General features: G+C 41.1%; 1 protein-coding gene across 1 annotated transcript; it reads left to right on the top strand.

Moving 5' to 3' along the window:
• Positions 1–473: 473 nt before the first annotated feature.
• Positions 474–2138, top strand: LOC125211768 (cytochrome P450 71AU50-like). The gene is made up of 2 exons (XM_048111688.2): positions 474–1355; positions 1427–2138. Exons 1-2 carry the CDS (start codon positions 474–476, stop codon positions 2072–2074), a joined length of 1530 nt encoding a protein of 509 aa, XP_047967645.1. The 3' UTR covers positions 2075–2138.
• Positions 2139–19969: the final 17831 nt, after the last annotated feature.

The following is a 19969-nucleotide window of genomic DNA, read 5'->3' on the forward strand; positions in this document are numbered from 1 at the left end:
AAAGCTCGACTTAATAAATGGTTGGAGCAAATCAATATTTAATGTGAGATTTACACTAAAATAGATTTGAGTTTAGAGGAATGATTGGAGATACTCTAATACAATTACATTACAACATTTTGTATCAAAATTACTCACTCTATTCTCTTTCTCTTTCCCACTTTATTGCCTCTTTCAGTTCCCACTTTATTTTATTCCATAGTTTATTCTCCCCTTAATCTTTAAACATCAATTTCTTATATTACGTGCACAGAATATTTACATCTCAAATAATTTGGGATGGAATCTCAAATAATTTGGGATGGAGTATTGAAAAGTAGATAGATATTAAGGGTAGGCAGGCCCACATTGAATTCACATACATGGAAAACACGAAGCATAATTAATATGAATGGAAACACACATCTACAAATCCATTCAAACTACTTTATTGTATCAATCCTCAATCACACAATATCTCTAGCAAAAAAAAAATGGAACTTACTTGGTTTTGGCTTGTCTTGGCCATTTTAGCTGGCTCTTTAGTTTCGTTGGCGACGAATAGGAAGAAGAAGACGAGGAGACTGCCTCCCGGTCCAAAAGGGATCCCTATTCTGGGACATCTACACATGATGGGGAAGAATCCCCACCAAGATCTGCAAAGGATTGCCAAAGACCACGGCTCGATTATGCACATGCGATTCGGGTTCGCTCCAATCATCGTCGTTTCATCTCCTGAGGCAGCAGAGCTTTTCCTGAAAACAGATGATCTTGTTTTTGCCAGTAGACCACCTCATCAGGCTTCTAAGTATCTCTCATGGGATCAGAGGAATCTGGCATTCGGGGCTTACGGTCCGTATTGGCGGAACATGCGCAAGCTATGCACCTTAGAGCTGCTCAGCAACCTCAAGATCAACTCTTTCCAGCCTATGAGAAGGGAAGAGCTTGCTCATTTTGTCGAATCGCTCAAGGAAGCTTCCCGACAACACGTTGCTGTCGATCTTAGCGCCAAGGTCTCGTCCCTGACCGCAGAGATGAGCTGCAGAATGGTGTTTGGCAAGAAATATGCTGACAAAGACATAGATGAGAGAGGCTTCAAAGCTGTGATCCATGAAGGGATGAAACTAGGAGCGGTTCCCAATTTGAGTGATTACTTCCCTTTCCTTGGAGTCTTGGATCTTCAAGGGCTGATAAGGAAGATGAAGGCACTCGCAAAAGTTTACGATGATTTCTTCGAGAAGGTTATAGAAGACCATGTTCGAGCAGGGGATCGTCCTGAGCAGGCCAAAGACATTGTCGATACCATGTTGTCCATAATGCAGAGTGGAGAATGTGAGTTTCAGTTCGACCGGCGTAACATCAAGGCTATGATGCTGGTAAGCACATGAATAATTCAACTTCTTGTTTGGAAAAGCTATTACTCCTTAGTGATGAATTACATGTGCAGGACTTGCTCATAGGTTCGATGGACACAGCAGCAGCATCGGTAGAGTGGATACTCTCCGAACTGATAAGAAATCCAACAGTTATGAAGAAACTACAGAAAGAGTTGGAGCAAGTTGTGGGATTGAATAGGATGGTTGAGGAGTCTGACCTGGACCAACTCGAATATCTCAACATGGTTGTAAAGGAAGGCTTTAGGCTGCATCCAGTGGGTCCACTGTTGATTCCTCACTATTCCAGGGAAGACAGCAAGGTTAATGGCTACGACATACCAAAAGATTCAAGAATAATCATCAACACATATGCAATTGGGCGCGATCCAAATGTATGGACTGATCCGGAGATGTTCATTCCGGAGAGGTTCAATGGCAGTGACATTGATGTTAAGGGACAGCATTTCCAGCTCCTCCCATTTGGATCTGGGAGGAGAGGTTGCCCCGGAATACAACTGGGGCTCATCCAGGTTCGACTGATCGTGTCACAGTTAGTCCACTGCTTTGATTGGCAGCTGCCGAATGAGATGTCACCAGAGGAACTGGACATGGATGGGGAATTTGGCGTTGTTGTTTCAAGGGCCAATCATCTAATGGCAATCCCTACCTTTCGGTTGCACAACAAGAGATGTAGAAGAAAAGTAAGAGAAGCTAAATAAGTACTACAGTGACTCAGTGAGGTGCATTTTTCACAAGGCTATGAGATATCAAAATTATTACAAAGTCAAGTTCAGTTATTGCAGTATAGCATAGTTGTTCAGCTGAATTTCAAATCATGCATTTGAACAATACAAGCATTTTATCACAATCATGTACAAACACAATTAAGAGTAAGATTATTAAGAAGAGTAAGCAGTTTCAAATTTCACTTTTTTAAAGGGAAAGAGTACTTGTCAGATATAAATGATTAACAATTCATCAAACACATTGCGGGCTATATTAATTAGGCACCTCTTCAAACAATCCCCCACACAGAAAATCGCCCCACATTTATCAATAATCTTTAACTCAAGAAGTCGCAAACAAGGATTGCTGAGGCAAACAACCGACAATTCACCTTTAATAATAGAGAAAGAGGAAACGCCCAAATATCCTGTCTGTATTGAGCACGTTCCTGCAAATGCCCTAATTTCACATCCAAATTTGCGGTTATTATCAAATTCCTTTTTTTTTGTCATTCTAATTTCATTTATACAAAAAGAAATTCTTCTAATTTATTCTTCCTATCACAGTTATTTTTTTCAATATGATGCCAACGTGCTGTATGGTAGCATTGGACTCATCCACGCGACCACGCCCGATTGGTCGCAAATTATTTACCCAAAAAAATGCTACTGTGTATCATAGAGCTTCAAATATTGTCATATATCTTGATTTAAAAAAGATGATGTGAATATGTACATTCTACATTCGTCATCAAAAGTATGCTAAAACTGGGGTCGCGTTTTCTCTCCTCCCTTTCCGGCACGGGATAAAAAGGAAACCATAACCGTAATATCTATACATCTATACAATATATAAAAAGAGAGATTTGGAGATATTTACAAGAATGGCATCTTAAATAAAAAATACTTACAGTTTAATTAAAACTGTTTTTTAAAATTAGTTTCTATATTACGGCCATTCTAATTCTCTTTATCTGTAATTGGAGTAAATTTACGGTTATACTCCACTAGAAAGTTATCTATTAGTTATAAAACTTTATTCAAAGTTAATTTACGGTTATACAACACTAACTCCACTAATGACATTTGACTAGAAAGTTATCTATTGATTATAAAACTTTATTCAAAGTTATTGGTTTCAGTTGCGCCCTTTTCGTTTTTCTTCTGAATTTGCAGAGGCAAGCGATTGAGTGGGAGAACGGGGAAAGGATGAACTACAATTGCAAGTGAGTGTTCGCCTTGAATTTCGGTTGAATTTGTGTAGATTTAGAGGCTTTGCTTTTCTTTTTTGTTGATCTTATTTTTATGGGTATGTGATTCTAAATTTTGCAAGTTAAGGATAACGATGCATAATATTTTAGCCTATAAATATGTCATTTAAAGGCTGGATATCCACACATACCTACTTACCTTATAGAACTTAAACATACCATTTTTAGTCTTACAATGGGAAGAAAGCTTGATGTCATGAAACCATTCCACCCCATGTTCGGTGTGCTCAAGACTTCCTCAATTTCTTTGGTTGGCTAATTTTGTTCTTTTTAATTATGTTTTCGTTCCTTTTACATTTTATTAATTATTGTATAATTTTCTTTTCTTAACATTTTCTTAATTATATTTTTTGTTTTTTTGCAGTCAAGACCCCCTGCCCTCGGCAGCCCTGAAACGAAATCAATGCTAATATCTTCCCAAATCCGATCCGGAATCGGCAAAGGCTGCAGGAGACCGGCTGTAGATTTGGTCTCGGTCTTATGCCTCTGACACGTCGTGCATGCTGCGACGAAATTTGTGACTTGCTTCATCATTCCGGGCCAATAGACATTCGAGGCAATCCGGTGATACGTACGGTAAGCTCCCGAGTGTTCCCCGGTAGGTGTGATATGGAACTCCACAAGTAACCTTGGTATCCAAGGAGAACGGGGCGGGACCACTATCCTTCTCTTGTAGAATAGAGTGTCGTGGATCAGCTCGTAATGAGGGGAAGTCGGCTGGCCCGCTTCCAAGGCAGCTTTGATCTTAGCAAGGGCCGGATCGGTAGACAGCGTCGCCTGGATTGTCGACCACTCTGGCCATGATGGAATCGAGATGGCCGAGAGTTCCAACGCCTCCTCGTCTCGACGGGAGAGCGCATCGGCTGCTCTATTCAATTTTCCTTCCTTGTATACTATGGTGAAGTCGTAGCCTACTAGTTTTGCCGCCCAATTTTGTTGCGCCGGAGTAGCTAAAGGATGGGCTAATAGTTGGTGTAGACTACGCTGATCCGTGTGAACGACGAAGCGGCGACCCAACAAGTAAGGGCGCCAATGATGGATGGCAAGGACGAGAGCCATGAGTTCCTTCTCGTAGGCTGATTTGGCTAACCATCGAGAGGATAAAGTCTTGCTGAAATAGGCCACCGGTTGACGCTCCTGCATTAAAACAGGCATCGCATTCAATCACAAACTCCTTCGTGAAATCCGGCATCCGGAGGAGAGGTGCCGATGTCAGTGCTGATTTGAGAGAGTCAAAGGCGGAGGCCACTGCCTTCGGCCAAGTCCAGGCTGCTTTGGGTTGGGGTGCTAGCGGCTTCCTCAGGAGTTCCGCCAGCGGGGCTGAAATCTTGCCGTAGTCTCGGATAAAGCGGCAGTAGTACCCTGTTAGCCCTAGGAACCCCCGAACACTCTTTAAGGCGTTGACCAGCGGAGGACTGCCGAGATCTTGGCGGGGTCCATTTTAACTCCTTCAAAGGACATGATGTGGCCAAGGTACTCAACGTTGTCTCGACCTAGAAGACACTTCTTGGCATTGACGACGAGGGCATGGCCGTGAAGGGTCTTGAAAACTCGGCGGAGGTGGCGCATATGATCTGCCCATGTCGCGCTGTAGACGAGGATGTCGTCAAAAAACACCAAGACAAATTTTCGAAGTGCTAGTCGGAAGAGGTCGTTCATCAGACTCTGGAATGTGGCCAGAGCGTTGGTGAGGCCGAACGGCATAACCAGGAATTCGTAATGGCCGGAGTGGGTGCGAAAAGCCGTTTTGGGCACGTTGTCGGCTGCCACCCGAATCTGGTGGTATCCAGCTTTTAGCTCGATTTTGCTGAACCACTTGGCCCCATGTAATTCGTCAAGTAATTCCTGTATCACCGGAATAGGATATTTGTCCGGTACCGTCCGCTTGTTGAGTTCCTGTTAGTCCACGCAAAACCTCCACGAACCATCTTTCATGCGAACGAGGAGGGCGGGGCTAGAGAAAGGGCTAGTGCTTGGTTGAATCACCCCGGAGCTCAACATCTCGGCGACGAGCTTCTCCATTTCATCTTTCTGCATGTGATTACACCAATACGGGTGAACCAAAACGAGGTCAGTACCTGGAAGGAGGGGTATCCGGTGGTCAGTGCGGCAGCGGGGGTCAGTCCCGCGGTTTCCTGTGTGATTGTAGAAAATTCCTCGACCAATTTCAGTAGTTGTGACCGGGCTGCCGAGGTTAGGTGACTTCACTTATTTTAACACAAGTGATACCCGCAAGTGTACGGGGCTAGTGTAGCAATTAGCAAGCAAGAGTATCGTATCCTACAGAGACAAATTCGTATCAACTTAACTACCACGAACAAATGTCAACGACTATCTAGATGGTTGGAAAAAGTTTGGTTTGTTCTAACACTACGAAAAGCATATAATGAGCAAATAAATAAATAAAAGCAAATAAACACGGAGTGAAAAGATAATATGGAGAAAATTGTAGAACCCAAGGATCCGATGCACAATTCCAAGCTCTTATCCAATCAAATTGTCTTACCTTTTGGTGTCTCTAGAATTACTAAGTCGACCACAATTATAGATTAAACCCCCTCCCTAGGTGAGAAACCTGTAGATTAAGTGCTAGGATTGAAGTCCCCTTCTAATCCTAAAACCCCTAACTCCCTAAAGCTCGATTAGGTCAAAGACCTCACTCAAAACCTCAACTCTCCCGAGTTTTATTGCATTAAGGTGTGAACTATTCCTATTTCCAGATTAATTATTTCATCTCCCGATTAATCTAATTAATCCTACACAATCAAGTGGTGATCAATCAATTGAAAGGAATAAACCCAAGAATAATCAAATAACTACAAGAGCAAGGTAAGAACAAAATCAATTGGATAAAAACTATGAAATTAATGCATCTTCACCAAGAATTCTACAAAAGGTGTTTAGCTACTCATGTTCATGGAGAAAACTAAGTTTAACACAAAGAATCCGAACAAAAACATGAAAGATAGATACTAAGAACTCCTATGGAACGAACCTATGGAGTGAAGTCTTCAATCTTCCGATTTGGAGTCTTCAATCTTCAATTCTCTCTCTAGAAGTGTTCTTGGGGGTGTGTGTGAGTGTTGGAGGCAGTAAGGTAGAATAAATCTCGTCCAATCCAACCCTAGCCTTTTCTTCTCGTTTTTCCACTTCAAAAATCGCGTTTTCAGGTTTCAGACGCGTCAAATTGACGTACCCGGCCGGGTAGAATTTATGAACTGTAAATCCACCCGGCCGGGTGACCATTTCAGACCCCTTTCTGGACTCGTCACGCTGTCTTCAGGATACCCGGCCGGGTGGAATATTTGTGCCGTAAATGCACCCGGCCGGGTGTCGTTTTCCGGCTCCTTCTGGTCTTTAAGTCCTACCCAGCCGGGTAGAATTTATAAGAGTAAAACTCACCCGGCCGGGTGTTGCCTTTAAAGGCCCTGCTGCCTCCTATCCACAATCGGCCGGATTTTGCCTCTTTTTTATCTACTTATCCTAGAACACTCAACAAACACATGAAACTCCAAAAGATAGGTTAATTGGCAGGAAATAGACAATTCAAGCATCAAAACTCAACATTAAGCACCTCAACATACCAATTAAACCGACTAAAACATGAGTTTATCAATAGGGCCTTGGTAATCCCGAACGGCTCCGCCACAGCCTCTTTAACAATTGCGTGGAGGACCCAGCAGCAGCAGCCCTCTTCTTCGAGGCAATGGAGGTCCTGGGTAGAACAAGCTCGGCGCATGAGTGATGGATCGCCCTTGAGCAAGACGGGGCGGCCATTGACTGCGAAGTCCATGGACAATCGCTACCAATTTGCCATGACGTTACCGAGGGAGGCAAGCCATAAGACGCCCAGAATTACGTCGATGTTCCGGAGGGGAAAGACGTAGCAGGACACCACAAACTCCTCATTTTCCAATGTCAGAGGCCTGCCTCTGCAAATCCCCGTTGCGCGGCGTGTGGTGCCATCGTCCAACACCACTGAGTAGGGCGATGTGGGAGTAACTGGCAGCTGAGCCGCTGGGCGCATTGTTTGCGCCACTATCGACCATCACCTTAACCTGTTGAGAGGCGATTTTCCCAAATAGCTTCATAGTGTTCGTCGTGTCCAGGCCGTTCAGGGATAGTACAGATAGTTGTGGTTCAATCTCGGGCTCCAAAACTTCAAATTCCTTGAGCTCAGCGTCGGTGGGCGTTTCTTCCTCCTCATCGCAGATCAGAACGTTGAGAGTCTTGGGGGGGGCATCTAAGGGATGGGCCGAACTTCAGGCCGCACTTGACACAGGTACCTGCTGCGATGTGCCATCTGTATTCCTCCGGAGACACGTTCCGGAAGCGTTTGGATACCGGTTTTGACGAGCCAGATGAGTGGGAGGGGTTTTGGGAGTACCCCTTTGAGAAAGAGCGAGTCGATTGGGTTGTATATGTGTGCGCCTGGGTAGGCGATTGGGAAGGCGCTGATCGCGGTGGCTGGGTGGACGCCATCGTGTCGATGACCAGCGCTAACTCGACCGCATCTTCACAAGTAGTGATTTTAGCGGCCTTCATTTGTAGACGGACCTCAGGTCGAAGTGCTGCCATAAAAAATCCCAGGTATTGCTGACACGAGATGTCCGGATCCTGTGCGAGGCGCGCCTCAAAAGCAGCCACGAAATCTGTCAGAGAACCAGTGTGGCGGACTGCGGCGAATGCTTCATATTCATTCAATGCCCTATTTCCTCCAAAGCGTTTCATCAACTCTCTTGCAAACCGAGCCCACGTCAGATCCGGAACTCGCTGTGCAACAACTGGTACCAAGGGAGGGCAGCGCCAGCCAGAGCTACCATTGCGATGCCTACCCGGTCCTCAGAAGGGGTTTCCGAGATCATAAAATATTGTTCCGCCCTTTCCAGCCATGCAAGGACGTCCGAGCTATCAAAAGTTGGCATGGGCGACGACGAAACACCGCCCGTGGATGCCGATTTTGGCTCCCGATTCATTGAGGTGGATCCGTTGGAAGTATCCTTAAGTCTGAGTGAAGCGAAACCCTCACGCATCTCCTGAAGCATGGCGTTCAGTTCTGATCGTGCCTCCGTCACTTGGTCATCAGTGCGGAATTGGGCATTCAGTTCCTTCACCGCCGCATCCAACAAGAGCCTACCCTGTTCCAAATCCTCCATAGCCTTCTCCAATTCATCCAGTCGCGTCTCCGATCGAGAGTTCACCATCGTTCACCGCACCAATTATTAGGAGTGGAAGTGATGAGCACGAGGAGTGCTCTTCCTGCTGCAGCAAAATACACCCACTCACACCACTGATTGTAAATGCAGAAAAAGAGAGAACGAGCACTTTTGATTGATAGGAAAATAAAGGAAATGATAATCCTCCACAGAGGCCTACGACCAAGTCGTCCAAAACAATTATCTCTCCAAGATATTCTGGACTCACTAGCTTACAATTATTTATACTGAAAAATAGAAACTACTAGATTGCATAAAAATAGGAATCATTTGATTTGCTCGATCTACTCCTTTCCAGCGCCTACTTCCAGATTCTTCTCCTTTGAACCAACTACCTCCCTACTTCCTCGGCGGCTGTATACCTTCCAGCCGCTGACCGTATCACATGTACAAACACAATACGGAGTAAGATTATAACAGATTATTAGGGCCAACTAATTAAGAAGTGGAAGTAGCCTGAGGACTGTTTTTCAAAATCCTTTCTTGAAGGCCAAAACCTCTAGTTTTCAAATATAATTCTACTATTTTCTTATCAATTCAATCAAAGTGTCACAGCTATAGGTTGATAGGAGTTTCAAATAGCAAAACGCATGCTTCTCTTCCAGTTTCGTTCTTAATTTCAAACAGAATAATCAAGGATAAGTGATTAACCAATATAACAAAGTACAACATAAACAATAAAAACAACTGCCAAAGAAACATAGATCATCGAGAAGGAATCGAAAGAACTGGCAGTTGACATCTAACCTTTTGGAGATTCATGATCAGAGAAGGTAAAAGAATACCATCAGTCCAACACTGATGTATAAACCATTCATCAAACACATTGTGGGCAATATTTAAAACACACACAGAGACCACTACAAACAATCCCACACACAGGAAACCTCCCCACAGATATCCATGGTCTTAATTCAAGAACGCAAACAAGGATTGTAGAGGTAAACAAACGACAATTTTACCCTTGACAGCGGAGAAAGAGGAAAATGGCTCAAATATCTCCCTCGCATGCACTTTTCAAGCAGAGTAAGCTGAAATCAAGAGCTAGTGTGTCATCAAATGAGATGTAAACACGTGACTTTTTAGATATTTGAATGACAACTCCCTCAGTTCCAACAAAAATGACCTTTTCTTTGGATGGCACGAATTTTTATGTAACTTTGTTTTATGTGTTAAATGGAAAAAATAAAGTAGAGAAAAGTGTTTTCATTTTTAATAATGAGTCATCTTAGTTAGAACAAACCAAAAAGGAAAGTGAGTCATCTTTAATGAGACAGAAGGAGTACTAAATTGAGATGTGATATTCAAGCCCCCGTTGCTAACCGCATAAGGACTGGTGCTCAATGCAAGGCCGTGCACAAGGTGCGTCGAGAATATGTTGAATGTAAATTTTTAAAAATAACTGGGGAAATGTGTGAAAACCCAATACCATTATATTTGTCTTACTTTATTCTATCTTACTTTATACTCCTTCCGTTCTATAGTAATAGAGACATTTCTTTTCGGCACAGAGTTTATAAAAAGAGGGAACATCTTTTTTGGTCCACGAACTTTGCCAAAGTATCATTTTAAGTCCGTGAACTTTGAAAATATCATTTGAGGTGTGCCAACTATGAGTTTTTTTTTTTTTTTTTTTTAATAAACACCTTCTCGGTGGAGGGTTCGTGGGTCCCTCATCCCTATATTTCAATCAGCCCAACGGGTATAAAGACAAGCCATGTCTGAAAGTGACATGCCAAAATGATGAAGAGAGTAAGATGATATCTAAAACCCAAAATGGCTAAGACACCAGTCTACACTCTTCCAAAGTCAATACAATACAAAACAAAAAGAGACAATCCAAAAATGTCCACCGGTCAATCCAAAGGGAAGTTCGGAAGGCCAAGCTGGTCCATTCTCACCGCAGCCTTAACAAATGCTGGAGCCGTGTGTTGGTCGAAGAAGATGCAATTAGGTTCCATGCTCCCCTGTTTCGCCAACCAAGTCGCCACCTTGTTGCCTTCTCGTTGGATGAAAGAAACTTTAGTACAAAAGTACTTAATTCTGTTACGGATTTCTGAGACTTGATGGCGTAGAGTGGCTGCTCCATGCTTCTATGCCATCAGAATATCTACAGCCTCAGAGTTTCCCATCTCAATCCAAATCCTTTGACTTCCAGTTCCCACCATATCCAAACCCAGACCAATGGCTTGAAGTTCCGCCTCGAGGTGAGATGTTGCGTTGCTTTTTGAGGCGAAACATCTGATCATGTTCCCATCTTTATCCCGGATGATACCTCCCGCCCTTGCTCCCGCTGTACTCCACTTCCCCATGGTATTAATCTTAAACCAACCTACATCCGGCGGAAACCATCTAACCAATCTGGGCCGCTTACTCGGTTTCTCCCTCCAGGCGGATACGCTAATCTCCTTAGGGATGGAACATCCCCTCCACTGTTCTTTCCCGAGCCTCCCGACTGTGGTTAGGCGCTGCAGATGCTGTCTGTTCTTTCTCGATGTATTTTTCCATTTCGCTCCGACCAAATGACCCACAATGTCAGACATGGGATGATAAAGCTTACATGAGGTTTATTGGACCGACACAACCAACGGTGCCAGAATTTGATTCGTTTCTCAAGATCAATGATGGCTGCATTCCACATAGGCAGATTCGGAAAACAGTTTTCAATATTGCTCCATACTTGTGTTGCCACCTCCCCCTGAAGGAAGAGGTGTTCCCTAGTTTCAATCCCCGGGTATCGACAACACCTGCATTTTGATGCTAGCTCCACTTTTCTCCATTGTAGTTTCGCGTCGACAGGGATCCGGTTGGCCAGCAGTCTCCAAACGAAGATGGAGGTCGACGAGGGGTGCATTCATTCCAAATGAGTTCAAAAATTTGCATAGGCGGCTGTCGGCTCCTGATCTCCTCCCACGCCGAGTACGTGGAGAAGTTTCCATTGGGGGTTTTGATCCACCTCAGCGTGTCCCGACCACCCTGTTCAACTGGTATTCTCACAATTTCCTCCGTAGCCTCCCTCGGCACTCCGAGAGGCTCCAGTTCCTGCCTTACCCGCGCCGCATCCCAGCTTCCATTTCTCCAGAAATCTTTAACTTTTCTTTGAGGCAGCCGCATACCTGGATTGCAGAGTTCACTAATGGGCTTATCCCTCCACCAAATGTCTTCCCAAAAATTGATATTTCCATCTCCCAGGGCCCAATGGATATAATGATGTATCTTGTGTCTTGCCCTTGCCATCCGTTTCTAGGTGGGGCTCTGTTTTTTTGCTAGTGCAACTTTAGATGGGGCTTCTTTTCTACAATATTTCTGCATCATAAAATTCGCCCACAATGAATTTTGCTCTCTAAATCTTACCCACTGCTTCATTCCAAACGCCTCCACCATCTCCGCAAAACTCCGAATGCCCAATCCCCCTTCATCGCAGGGAAGGCAGATTTGGTCCCAGCTTATCCAATGTGTAGCTTTTCTATCACGATCAGAGCCCCAGAAGTATTTGGCTAACAGACTTTCCATTTGTTTCGTTGCTTCTTTGGTTGGCTCAAGCACTTGAAAGATGTGTAGAGGGATAGCTCCGAGAGTGCTTTTGATGAGTGTAAGCCTCCCTCCGAATGTCAGGTGTTTATGTGACCATGAATGAATTCGTGCCGAAATTTTTTCTCTAAGGTAAATGAACATGTCAGTCTTTTTCCTTCGGGACGCCAAGGTAAGTAAAAGGAAACTTTCCTCGCTGAAATCCCCCAGTTTCCTGAATACTGTTCGCCCAACTCCCGTGTTTCTCATCCACAAAAAAGTGGCTTTTCTCCATATTAATCTTCTGACCTGAAGCCGCTGCATAGTGCTTTAATCATTCGATCAGTTCCGCTAGCGATTCTTGCTTCGCTTGAGTAAAAACCAGAATATCGTCTGCATATGCAAGGTGGGAGATTTCTAGCAAATGAAGAGAGGTAGCAAACCTCATAGATTTTCTGCTGAGAATAAGCTTATCCAAACTCCATGAAAGGTATTCTGCTGCAAGGATGAAAAGAGAAGGCGAGAGTGGGTCACCTTGCCGGAGTCCTCTGGACGATTTGAAGAAGCCAGCCACCGCACCATTGATAAGAACCGAGAACCAACAACAGGAGTTAATACACCGTTCTACCAAGCTAATCCACTTCTCCTTAAAACCCATTTTCCGGAGCACCTTGATCAAGAAGGGACACTGGACCCAGTCATATGCTTTAGCCATATCTAGCTTGATAGCGATATTTGGGGAGGGCGAACAATTCGCAAGGTCTCGAATGACCTCTTGAGCTAAAAGTACGTTGTCGCTCAAAATCCTTCCTTGGACAAAGCCGTTTTGGTTTGACACCGTGAGCATTGGGAGGAAGGCGCCTAGCCTCTCCGTGATAATCTTGGAGATTATTTTATTTGTAACGTTGCACAGACTAATAGGTCTGAAGTCCGCCCATGCTCGTGGATTTTCTTTTTTGGGAAGTAGCACAATCATAGTCGCGGTGAAGCTTCACGGCATGCAGGCTCCAGCAAAGAAGTCCCTAACCGCATCAACAACATCCCCTCCCACTACCTCCCAACAAGTTTGAAAGAATAGTGACGAGAACCCATCTGGTCCCGGGGTGCTATCTGCCGAGATACCAAAAACCGCCCGTTTGACCTCCTCATGAGAGGGTGTCATGCTCATGCTATCGGTATCAACATTATCCGGTAGGGCGTTGATGATCTCTAAATGTGGTTCTTCAAGGAGGTTGCAATATGAGGTGAGAAGGTTTTGGAAGAAGGCCGCTGCTGAGTTTCGAAGATCTTCCTCATCCGAGACCAACCTCTTTCCCTCTTGAATTTCGTGGATGCGTGCCTTGACTCTCTTTTGTCGGACCAGACCCTGGAAGTACTTAGTGTTTCTCTCCCCATCAATCGCCCATCTAATCGCAGCCTTTTGTCTCCAGAAATCTTCCTCCATTCGAAGGCAAAGAAGGTATTCCGCTGTCCTCCTATGATGTTCCTCTCTGTTTTCCGGCGACGGTTCCTCTTCATACTTTTGTTGCGCTGTCATTGCTTCCCTTTCCGCATTCTTAAGCCGCACGAAGATGTTTCCAAATACTTCTTTATTCCACAGTTGAAGTCCCCTTTTAATCGCTTTAAGTTTAATTTGGAGATTTCTCATCCCTCGCGCTCCAGAGTTGAGGTCCCAGAGTTTCTTAATTTCCTCCAAGAAGCCGTGATGTCTAATCCACATTGCTTGAAATCGAAACGTACTTTTTGCTCTGCTTTCAGCCTCCCTGCATCTGATAAGAAGGGGTCCATGGTCCGAGACAACTCTTGGGAGCACTGTCACCCTTGTTGAAGTGAAGGATGTTGCCCAACCCTCATTAAAAAGGATCCGGTCAAGCCACTCAAACAGAGTTCCTCTCGCCCACGTAAAGAAAGGCCCATCCGCGCCTGGATCTGTTAGATTACAATCCGTAATTGCCTCAGCGAAGTCTAGCATTTCTAGCGTTTTGCTCCCTGCCAATTCCGTCGACCCTTTACTTCGTTCTCTTTCATTAAGATAAATGTTAAAATCCCCACCCACAGCCCATGGTTTGTCTTCCATTTCCTCCGCAATGTTCCTAAGAGAATTCCACAATGCCCATCTACCTCCCCTAGAGCATTTGCCATACACCACCGAGAGGAAGAAGGGATTTTGGATTGTACTTGTCGAGATCTGAACATGAAGTAGCTGCTCCCTATTCACTAGCACGTCCACCTTCCAGTCCGACTCACCAAACATCCAGATTTTATTGTTAGTGTTACTTCCCTTGAAATCCAACCTAACCAACCTGCAAATCTCCGTCCTCGGGAGGGTTAGTGGTTCAATAATAGCAACAAATGAAAGCTTGTATGTTACAATTAGATGATTTAGTACGCTTTGGGTATTGGCATTCGCCATGCCCCGAGCATTCCATACCAACAGATTACTTGACATGGAGACTCAAATTCTGTTTGGATTGGTAGACCCATATGACCTTTGCTCTGTTTCCACTTCACTCTCCCTTCTGCCAGAACCTTTATGCAAATCAGGGGGTTTATCAAGGTTCTCCCTCCTTATTTGTCTCCCCTGGCAATCCTCCATTGTCATTTCTTCTACCTCTTCATCCGATGGGGTATCATCCCGTTGTAGTTGCTGAAACGAGTTTGGTTCCATGTGCTGAGAGAGCGACCAATCTGGCTTATCATTCTGTTTTGCTAGGTTTGGTCTCCCCTGTTTTGAAGACTCTGTTGTGGCCGAAAAGAACCGTCCCTCTCTTCCCGGCTTATCCGCAACAATTGCTTCTTTTGGAGCTCGATCCACTGAGTTGGATCTTCTTAATGTGGTTTCGAAGTTGCTTCCTTGTTTCACTTTTCTCCCTTTTCTGCCCTGTTTGATAAAGCCGTCCTTATCCAAAAATTCTGCGAAGGTGGGGGATTTTGGTCGACCTGACCAACTTGCTTCCTGACCCCCTTGCTGATCCACTTTCTTATTTTTATGTTGATCCTGCTGTATTCCTTTTCCTTTCTCAATATCATGTTCCTTCCTTGAGTTATAGTGATGAGATGTCCCTCCTCCCTCTGCTTTGTGAGTGTTCCTGACTCGATACTCCTGATATCTCTCCATGTGTGGATGATTTGGGACTCTAACCGGCGGGTTAACCTTCTTGCCAAAGGCATGGCAGTTTCTGCTCGAGTGGCCCACATGTTTGCAATCTCTACAATAGAGGGGAATTTTTTCCCACTTTACTTTGAGCACTGATTCCTTTCCAAGGATGTCTAAAACCACTTCCTCCGTTGGGGGTTTGGAGATGTCTATCTCCACACAAATTCTAGCGAAAGAGAGCCGCTTCTTTGTGACTGTGTCATGATCAATAAGGATAGGGTTGCCAAGGAGATATCCAATAGCAAATAAGGCCGAGACTTCAAAAAGATGGATTGGAACCGCGATCACGTTGCACCATATCGCAGCTATTGGGGTTTCAAAGAAGGAATCAAACGTTGGCGTCCATTTAAAGACCCGCATAGGGTGGTGTTCGACGAACCAGACCGGGGCTCCGTTGGGACCGTTGAGCATTTTTGCATAATCTTCGATATCCTCAAATTGAATAATGATATGTTTTGCGTTGATGTAGTTCCAGTTGAAGTCCCTCTTAAACTTGATATTGCTCAAAGCTTTTTGCACTTGTGACGAGGAAGGGATAGAATGCGAAAACTTACCTACTATTGCATGACCCATCTTTTCCGTGAGGTAGTTCGTGTCCTCTCCAGAGAAGTGTAGAGACGGTCGTCCCTCCCTGATCCCCGCGCACCCAATTTTTGTTATCTTCTCCGGTTGGAGGACAAAGGGTACATTAGGGTTTAGAAAACCCTAATGAGTATTTTTGCCAACTATGAGTTAATATCAATTGAAGTACTTTTTACTATTTTCAAATTTTTCTGGACGAAAATACCCTCAATATTTTAAGGGTATATATATTTAATAACTTATCATATATTCATATTTTTTATAAATATCTTTACTATATATTTTTGATAAATTTTCTAAATATAATTTGACTTTCAATATTATCATTTAATTTTGTGATATATGCAAGAAAAGATCCTTATTCAATTTTTTATTATTAAAGAAAAGTTCTTTATTCAATTTTATAATTCTTTAATATAAAAAATTGAAGAAGCAATTTTACTTGCATGTCACAAAATTAAGTGATAATATTGAAGGTCAAATTATATTTAGAAAATTCGTCAAAAATATATTGTAAAGATATTTATAAAAAAATATGAGTATGTGATAAGTTTATTAAAAATATACACACTTTAAGGTATTGAGGGTATATTCGTCCAGAAAAACTTGGAAATAGTAAAAAAGTACTTCAAATGATATTAACCCATAGTTGATGGACCTCAAATGATATTTTCAAAGTTCACGGATCTAAAATGATACTTTGGCAAAGTTCGTGGACCAAAAAAGATGTTCCCTCTTATAAAAATTGTGATTGGTGAGTTAAGTAAAGAGATAATAAAATGGAAAATGAAAAAGGTAGAGAGATGAAGAGAGAAAAAAGTAAGAGAGAGTAAAGTAGGTGTGGAAAAATATATTGACTTTTACTAAAAAAGGAAATGACTCTATTACTATGGAACGTATCAAAATGGCAAAATAACTGTTACTATGGAACGGAGGGAGTACTTCTCACTCTTACTTAATTCTCTCCACTTTGCATTTATTAAACATATAGTACTACTATTCCGTCGGTATCATTTTCCTTTTATATTTGTTAGCTGTTACAACCAAGATAACCTATTACTAAAAATAGAAACACATTTATCTTTACATTCTTTCATCCTTGTTATTTTATTCTTTCTACTTAATATACAAAATAAAGTTACATAAAATTTTGTGCCGCCCAAGGAAGAGTCATCTTCCTTGGGATGAGGGAATGCTATTTCTTAATCTACATGCCAAAAAAAAATATATCTATTAACATGGAACAAATGGAGTAATTTTTTTTAATCAAGAGATTTGTATAAAATTTTAAGTTTGATAGGAGTATATTTTCTTAGAAATGAGAAAATGATTTTTTTTTTGGTAGAATAAAGATGATTTTCTTTAATTCGGTAAAAGAGATTTACATATCGAATGGCACTGATTTTGAAAATTGGAAGATGAATTAAGAGAAGACATTCCATAATTTAGGTGTACCAATATGGAAAAATGATGTGGTATGCCCCATCAAGAATATTTTTTTAACTTGGAAGAATACACCTTCATGCATATTAACGGAACAAATTCTTTAATATGGAAATTTTTAATGTCCATTTATAACCATATATACACACACCATATAACCTTAAACCCTAACATGCTTAATATATATAGTACTAATATATACGCATCTCCCATCATCTTTCAAATCAATTGAGAAAAAAAAATTCATTGCAAGCAATGGATTTGTACGCCACTTTTTTTCCTTTTTTAATACATATGAACATGTACGTTTTCCTTATTACGATTACATGTTTATTATCTAAATGTTCTTTTCAAAATTTTGTGTAATCGAATGAATCAAAATTTTGGTCTCTTGATCAAGTACATATATTCTTGATTTGCCCAATATCACTAATCTAGAGATGTACTAGTATAACAACTAATTTTAAAGTTATACCATACATCCAATCTGGTGCTGCCACGTGACACAAAAAATGCAATATTGTAAACACTAAAATGCAATATATATGTGTAGAAGCTATAAATGAATTTCGGCAGATTGCATTTTTGTTATATGCATATTGTATTTTTTATTGTTGAGTTTTGCATTTTAGATATTGACTGTTAATTTGCATTTTATATATAGACGGATTGCATTTATATATGTGAAAATGCAAAACTTAACAATATAAAATGCAATTTATGTGAAAATGCAAAACTCAACACTATAAAATGCAATTTACCTACAACTAAAATGCAATCTGCGGAAATACATATACAACTAGATTGCATTTTTGTGTTTAAAATATTGCATGTTTTGTGCCACATGGCAACACCAGAATGAATGTACGTTGTGACTCTAAATAAGGGGGCACCCTAGTGCTCCCCTATATATATATATGTTTAGTTTTTCTTTATTTTAGGGAAACATAAGACTATTATTATGTATGTTTAGTCTTGTTTTCTTTATTTTATAATTATTGAGTAATTTTAGTCTTGTTTTCTTTATTTTATAATTGAGTAATTTTAAATTCTACATGTAGGTTTGCTAAAAGAAATTTATGTTTCTAGTTATGATTGAAATTATAATCTCATTTTAATGGCATAAAATCAAATACTATTAATTTGCTTGAGTTCATATTGGACTATACATAATAAGTATTTTTTTCTATGGTAGACAATCTATCAAATTCATACGTGCATTTTGTTGAGATTGAATTTAAATTCACATCTGGATGACTTGTGTGGATAAAGAAGAAGCATATAATGCATATGCATTCACCAAAGGATTTAGAATTTGGAAAGGTAAAAAATCTTATAATAGAAAAAAGAGCTTTTACATTTTTGTGTTGTTGTGAGGGATAATCAAAACGGCAAATTCAGAGTATCCCTCACAGCAACACAAAAATGTACATCCCCGAAGCTTATTTTTTCGATTATAAGATTTTTTACCTTTTCGCATTCCAAATCCTTTGGTGAATGCATATGCTTTATATGCTTCTCCTTCATTCACAAATGTCATTCCATGTGCGAATTTATATTCAATCCCAACAAGATGCATATATGAATCTGATGGATTTTCTATAATAGAAGAAAATAATTATGTATAATCCAATATGAACTCATGCAAAATAGTAGTACTCCTATAGTACTATTTATTATTAGATTTAAATTTAAAATTCATAATCTTTATGCCATTAAATTGAGATTATGCTAGTTAGAAAATATCGACCATAAAACTAAGAGATAAATTATTTTTTTTCAAACCTACATGTAGATGCGACTCCTAATGGCGAACTGAGGAATAGTATTTTAAACATAAATTTCATTTTAGAAAGTTTAATTAGAAGTAAATTTGAAGCCCCGAAGAAAAAGTTTGAAAAGTTCGATGAAGATGTCTTCAACATTAAAATTTAAAAGTTGGCTACCATTATGTTAATGGGGTAGTGATAAAATGCAAACTAATATATTGTACAAACTCAAAACTAGGGATGTCAATCTAGTCCGAAACCCGCGGGCCGACCCAAATAACCCGGTAAAATCATAGGGTTAGGGCCGGAAAATTGTAACCCAAATACATAACCGGGCTACACGGGCTTACCCGTTTGGGTCGGCAGATTATGCGGGTTGGCCCGGGTGGGTTGTGGGTTAGCCCATGGGTTGAGCATTTAAAAAAAATATTATCAAATTTTGGGTTTATATACTTATATATATGAAATATATATGGCATATGAACCTATTTATGGTAATTATGTCTTCTTTCTCAAATTAAAAGTTAGGATTAAATGAAATATAGACTATAATAATATCGTAATATGTACTCATATAATCACATGAAACTCCATAGAATTTATTATTTGACATACTATTATCTATACTATATTTTTTAACTTCTTAGAATTTATTTTTCGGGTAAACAATTAAGAACGTTATTTAACTCCTTTTGAAATGCATGATTTCCATTTAGTTGTCATTTAATTGTATTCAGATTCACACGTGCTACTAATTGAGTGATATGTTTACGTATTTTGTTTCAATTTTCAATAGCTATTATTTTCTTTCTCTTGATCATTTTGATAATACTTCACTTTACGACAATCTGTTTTTTTTACAAGTTAGAATATTGAATTGGATAGAAAGTAACAAATAAGATCACTTTTGACCCGAATAGTCCGTGGGTTAGCTCGAAACC

Source organism: Salvia hispanica, chromosome 3 (genome assembly GCF_029641045.1).
Source record: "Salvia hispanica isolate PSC_SH4W2 chromosome 3, Shi_PSC_v1, whole genome shotgun sequence".
Taxonomy (NCBI): domain Eukaryota; kingdom Viridiplantae; phylum Streptophyta; class Magnoliopsida; order Lamiales; family Lamiaceae; genus Salvia; species Salvia hispanica.

Coding starts and splice junctions, on each gene's coding strand:
- LOC125211768 (XM_048111688.2), top strand. CDS start 474: ATGGAACTTACTTGGTTTTGGCTTGTCTTGGCCATTTTAGCTGGCTCT. Junction 1,356..1,426: donor ACATCAAGGCTATGATGCTG/GTAAGCACATGA, acceptor TTACATGTGCAG/GACTTGCTCATAGGTTCGAT.